Source organism: Castor canadensis, chromosome 1 (assembly GCF_047511655.1).
Source record: "Castor canadensis chromosome 1, mCasCan1.hap1v2, whole genome shotgun sequence".
In the NCBI taxonomy this organism is placed as follows: domain Eukaryota; kingdom Metazoa; phylum Chordata; class Mammalia; order Rodentia; family Castoridae; genus Castor; species Castor canadensis.
The window spans coordinates 203246734-203252733 of record NC_133386.1 but is presented as its reverse complement, the minus strand read 5'-3'; the positions used below and the strand labels follow the sequence as shown (position 1 = coordinate 203252733).

At 46.6% G+C, this 6000-nt stretch overlaps 1 protein-coding gene across 1 annotated transcript; it reads left to right on the top strand.

Moving 5' to 3' along the window:
- Positions 1–206: 206 nt before the first annotated feature.
- On the top strand, positions 207–3062 carry Mrpl11 (mitochondrial ribosomal protein L11). The gene is made up of 5 exons (XM_020164736.2): positions 207–424; positions 750–845; positions 1214–1307; positions 1388–1547; positions 2777–3062. The coding sequence occupies exons 1-5, from the start codon at positions 302–304 to the stop codon at positions 2880–2882; spliced, it is 579 nt and encodes a 192-aa protein (XP_020020325.1). The 5' UTR covers positions 207–301; the 3' UTR covers positions 2883–3062.
- The last annotated feature ends 2938 nt before the right edge of the window (positions 3063–6000 follow it).

Here is a 6000-nt window from a genome sequence, read left to right as displayed (position 1 = left end):
CCCACAATGCAGTGCGAACCAAAGGGCCCATTCCCTTTTTGCTGTCTGAAGTGGTGCCTGTCCTCGCACTTGGGGGAAATGTGTGTGCTGAAACCATTCGGGTTCTTTTCCTACCTGCAGAAGACAAGCTTAAAGTTTTTTCTATTTTTCCTTGTTTTACTGTTGGAGGTCAATAGGCGTGAAATAAGGCTATTTGTTGGCCTAACATGAGGACCCTTGACCTTTGGCCCAAGATGGCGGCGTTCAGAGCAGCGCTCTTAACTGGTGTCCAGAAGTGAACTAAGACTAAAAGTTCCGCATCATGTCGAAATTAAGCCGGGCCTCACGGGCCATCAGGAAGCCAGAAGTCGGCGGCGTGATCCGGACCATTGTGCGAGCTGGCCAGGCCATGCCTGGGCCTCCTCTAGGCCCCGTCCTGGGTCAGGTGCGGCGGTGCTGGAACCCGGCATGGCAGACGCCGGAGGGCGCGGATACCGGCTCAAGAGCCAGGGAAGCTCAGCTCTGCTACTCACACCTTTGTGTTGAGTTACGTAGCCTCTTTGAGCTTCAGCCTCCCCAGTCCCGTCTCAATAGTCTGTGTGAGGGTAAAGTGGGAAGAGGCATAAAAATCGTCCCTCACGTAAAGCAGTGGTTGAATTTGGGTAGAAGATGGGGACACCAAAAAGTGAAGAAGGAGGGAAGGGACGGCGCCTCCTGGGTGGTGGGAAGCCTTCACTTCCCGATACTAACTCTCTGTGCTCCTCTCACAGCGAGGCGTTTCTATCAACCAGTTCTGCAAGGAGTTTAACGAGAAGACCAAGGACATCAAGGAAGGCATTCCGCTGCCTACGAAGATTTTTGTGAAGGTGCAGAGTCCGGACTCCCATCCCGATTTCCTTCTCAAACACCCTTTCTTCCTGGTCCTAGACCTGGTCACCTGGGGTTGCTGCTCTGTGGCTGACTTGGTGCAAGTCTCTTCCTGTTACTGGGCTCCACTTTCTAGATCATATTTTTTTTCTGAACCTACCTGGTCCTGCCTTATCGTAGTTCTATCCTTTGTCCCTCCATCTCACTGAGCAGAGTTGAGCCTGGAGCAGAGGTGGCCGGGATATTTGCTGCAGTTTCTTTTTCCCTGTGGTTTTGTGGTGTGTTAGGGACAACAACCACAAAGGGGACGTTAGAAGTTCCCTGGGCAGCATAAAGAGATATTTTCATATTAATCTTTTCTGTTAAGCCTGACAGGACATTTGAAATCAAGATTGGACAACCCACTGTTACCTACTTCTTGAAGGCAGCTGCTGGGATTGAGAAAGGGGCCCGGCAAACAGGTGAGAGCCAGAGTGGGTGCCTGATTCTGGAGTCTCTGGGAGGAAGCAGTGACACTTGAAGAATTATTTGTTTCTCCCAGGGAAAGAGGTCGCAGGCCTGGTGACTTTGAAGCACATATATGAGATCGCTCGCGTCAAAGCTCAGGGTGATGCCTTCGCCCTGCAGGATGTCCCCCTGTCCTCTGTCGTCCGCTCCATCATTGGCTCCGCTCGTTCCTTAGGCATTCGTGTGGTGAAGGAGTGAGTGTCCTGGGAGGGCAGTGTGAAAGGAAGGCCCGGAAAGCTCTGGATTGTGAGACAGAGCTGAGAGGGCCCATTATAATCAGTCAGTTTTGAGTCAAAGGACCTTAGATTCTTGGGAATGGGGCATGGGTCAAAGCCTCATTCATTCATTTGGGATACATTTATTAAGCGCCTGTTGTGTATTAGACATTGTCCTGCAATAGGTTTTGCTTAAAAAAAAAAAAAAAAAAAAAAGACATTGTCCTGGACATTGGATATAGGCAAGAATGAGCTGATGCTTGACCCACTGTGGAGGAGCTTACAGTCCTGAAGTAGAAGCAGAGCCATAAATGGAGCATTATACTGTCAAGTGATCAATGTTGATCAAAAGGCAGTGGATGTCATGAAAGAAAGGAGGACCTGGATTTTGCCTAGTGTGACAGTGAGGGCTCTTTAAGGGGAAGTAACATCTAAGCAGAGTCCTGGAAAAGGAGGGCAAGGGCTGGAGGCAAATGTTCCAAGAAGTGGAAAGACCATAGTGAAGGATGGAAGGTGAGCGAGAAAGAGAATATAATGTAACATGGGAGTCTAGTCCTAGAAGTAGAATGGGACATGGTCTGAGGGAGGGACCAATGAGGAAGGACCTTTTGAGCTGTCCCATGCTCAGACTTGATCCTGAGGCTAAAAGTGTCCTCCTCCCCCTCTCCCACTTCCCCAGGAGACTTTGGATGATCTCAGAATTGTTTCCTTGAAGTAAGATGTTGAGTGGGAGGGTATCTGGCCCAGACTATAGCAGGAACAGGGACAATCTTCACTGACCTCTTGCTGTTTGTCTCATACTTGATGCCAAGAGAAGCAGGGTTGAGCCTGGAGCAGAGATGTACTTGACTTTGCTCAAATCTTAACTTTTATGGAGAGCACAGAGATGAGTAGGTTTAATCTCTGCCTTGGGAGGACATCCAGGCACAACCCTGTGACTTCATTGTACATTGGGGACACAGAGTAAAAGCCAGTTAATCCAAACTGGGGAATAGCTGAGACCTTACAGGATGAATAGGGCTTTTAAGAAGGGGATAAAAGGCAAAGGTTTTTGGGGGGCTGTAGATGGCATTTTTGGCAGAGGAAACAACAAAAGTGTGGAAGCTGGAAAGTCCAGGGAGGGAGAAGGGGCCAGGGAAGCTGGGCTCTATGACAGTGACATGGGCCCTGTGATGATGAGCTACTCATCTGTCTTTCTTCACCTGCAGCCTCAGTGCAGAAGAACTGGCAACTTTCCAGAAGGAGCGAGCCGTGTTCCTGGCTGCTCAGAAAGAGGCAGATTTGGCAGCCCAGGCAGAAGCTGCCAAGAAGTGACCCCCATCCTCCACACCAGGATTTTGAAGGAGCAGCTGGGAAGGGGCCAATTGAGAAAGCTATGCCAGAGGGGAGAAGGAAGGTCACACCAACATGATTAGTATTTTCCTGGCTTTATGTGGTTTTTGCATATATGGTATATCGAGGCATCAAGCCTGAATAAACATCTTTGTCACCTGCTCTCAACTTCTGTCGTGGGATCCCGGGAAAGGATGCTAGTACTGCTATTAACCAACCTGGACAAACGTTAGCTGCCCTTGGAGGTAGATAGGGAAAAATGCTACTTCTTAAATGTGTAAACTTGGGCGCAGCCAAGCAAAGCAAAGCAACTTGCCTAGTCTTAGTCCATTTTTGTTGCTGTAACAAAATATTTCAGGCTGGGTACTTTATAAAGAAGATGTTTATTTGACTCATAATTCTGGTGACTGAAAATCCTAAACAGCTTGGTGCTGTTACCCAGAGTTCTAGGCCAGAGGCCCAATTTCATGGGTTCTACATGTCACATCCAGGCGTGCTGCAAGAAGAGACAAAGTGAGCACTTCAGTTCATCTTAACAATACAGAGCTGAGCTTTAGGTTTGAATAGAGAACATATTGGGGCAAGAGGTAAGAAATATGCATAATTATTTAACAGCAAAACTGTGGTCTGGTTGGCCATCTCAGGATGGTAAAGTAGCACCTGGTCATCATAAGAAAGACATTGTCATCTGTCTTCTAGAGGCTCTGTTCTTTTTCTTAGGGGTAATTTTGATCCCTTGTGATAGGGATGTTATTAGTCAGTCCTGTCCTTGGAACCCAAGGTGGTTGCAGGAGAAGGAGACTCAGAGCAGAGGAGACAGATGCAAAAAGGACCCAGAAATGTGAAGCTTCTATCCTGCTTTCAGTTAACTTGGGCCAAGTAAGGAGTCAGTGCTTTTTTAGCCAAGGCGGTTTTTAAGTACTTGTAGCAGTGGTGTCTGGCAGGGGCCCCCATAGCTGCATCACAACATGGTGGAAAAGTGGTCACATGGAAGGGGCTGAGTGTGGGGTGGCCTCACTTTATAACACGCTTTCCTCTTAAGACAAGCATTAATGCATTCGTGAGGGTGGAGCCCCCATGATCTAATTACTTTCCACTAGACACCCATATTTTAGGGGCTTCAGCACCTCAGTAATACCACTCTGGAACCAAGGCTCCAGCACATAAACCTTTGGGGAACAAGTTGTAATACTCAGGTTCTGAGATGGTGCCAAAGGTAGTAAAAGCCAGGCTTTCTGATTAAAAAGAAGTCCTGTGTTTGGAGATAGGGATGTAACTTAGTGGTGTTAGGCCCTGGGTGCTCTCCCCAGGACTACAAAAAAAAAAAAGCTGTATGTGGTGGTACATACCAGGAGGATCACTAGTTCAAGGCTAGAGTTAGTAGAGTTAGGGAAGAATTGAAATTTGCATTTATTGAACCTGGGCTACATGAAGCATTCTAGGACAGCCTGGGCTACATGATGAGATCCTGTCTTAAAAAAAGAAAGACAAGAAAATTCTGTGTTATTTCCCTCCCCCCACGGGTAAGAGAATGGGCAGGGGGCAGGTGAATGCTGGGGCTTGGGTATATTTCTTGTCTCCCATTAGGAATTTATCTCTTGCCCACCTTAGCAGAAACATAAGGGCTCTGTGGGAGATCTCAGATCACAGGCCCTTTGCAGGGTACTACATGGAGTGCCCTAGATTTGAGGGGCTCCTCTTCAGTCTCCTCTACTAAGCTTTTTTCCTACTAACTTTTTTATTTATTATTTTTGCTGTGCTGGGGATGGGACCCAGAGCCTCATGAATACAAAGCAAGTGCTCTACCACTGGAGGTCAGATGTCACCTGTTGTAGGATCCTGGCCATCGAAGAAGAAGCAAAACTTCAGCAGGTGCCTGCCTGAGGCAAGAGAAGTCCTTGAGAAGCCTTGGCCTGTTTCCTTCATCATTCAGAACATCAAAGATTCTTGTCCTCTCAGTAGAGAGGAGAGGACTGGAGGTGTGGTTCAAGCTGCAGAGCACCAACCCCTGAGTTCAAACCCCAGTCCCACCAAAAAAGAAGAGAGGAGGAGTTGGGGTAGAAATGAGAGTTGTATTTACTGAGCATTTGTTTTGTGTTAAACACTTCATTTGACACTGAGGAAATTTGGAAAGTATGGAAAAGCACTTCCAAGAAAAGGAAATCTGTGATCCCGCCATCCAGTTAAGACTCCTGCCAATAATTTGCTGTGCTCTTTTCTACTCTCTTTTTTTTTTCTTTGTGTGTTGATATACATTTTTTGAAAAACAAATTGAGGTTTAGGGGTTTGAATCAGTGGCAGCACACTGTCTAGCATGCCTGAGGCCCCAGGCTCCATCCCTCCCACCGAAAAAAAAAAATAGCTACAAAAAGCCAGTTGGGGATTGGTGGAGTGACTCAAGTGGTAGAGCGCCTGCCTAGTGAGCATGAAGCCATGAGTTAAAACTGCTGTACCACCAAAAAAAAAAAAAAAAAAGCCAAGTCAGTTGGGCTCATACTCTATATACTGTTATATTTTCCTTTTAACTTAGCAATTATTTAGAACACTTTCATTATCTTCCTAATGATGGCTTAGCACTCTGTCTTTTTTTTTATGAGTTTTTTTTTCATTTTTCTTTTATTATTCATATGTGCATACAAGGCTTGGTTCATTTCTCCCCCCTGCCCCCACCCCCTCCCTTACCACCCACTCCGCCCCCTCCCTCTCCCCCCCCAATACCCAGCAGAAACTATTTTGCCCTTATTTCTAATTTTGTTGTAGAGAGAGTATAAGCAATAATAGGAAGGAACAAGGGGTTTTGCTGGTTGAGATAATGATAGCTATACAGGGCATTGACTCACATTGATTTCCTGTGCGTGGGTGTTACCTTCTAGGTTAATTCTTTTTGATCTAACCTTTTCTCTAGTACCTGTTCCCCTTTTCCTATTGGCCTCAGTTGCTTTAAGGTATCTGCTTTAGTTTCTCTGGGTTAAGGGCAACAAATGCTAGCTAGTTTTTTAGGTGTCTTACCTATCCTCACCCCTCCCTTGTGTGCTCTCGCTTTTATCATGTGCTCATAGTCCAATCCCCTTGTTGTGTTTGCCCTTGATCTAATGTCCAC

What these genes read in the sequence shown, in the direction of transcription:
- Mrpl11 (XM_020164736.2), top strand. Translation starts at nt 302, where the DNA reads ATGTCGAAATTAAGCCGGGCCTCACGGGCCATCAGGAAGCCAGAAGTC. An exon ending in CTACGAAGATTTTTGTGAAG is followed by an intron (nt 846 to 1,213) that starts GTGCAGAGTCCG and finishes TTTTCTGTTAAG; the next exon opens with CCTGACAGGACATTTGAAAT. An exon ending in GGCATTCGTGTGGTGAAGGA is followed by an intron (nt 1,548 to 2,776) that starts GTGAGTGTCCTG and finishes CTTCACCTGCAG; the next exon opens with CCTCAGTGCAGAAGAACTGG.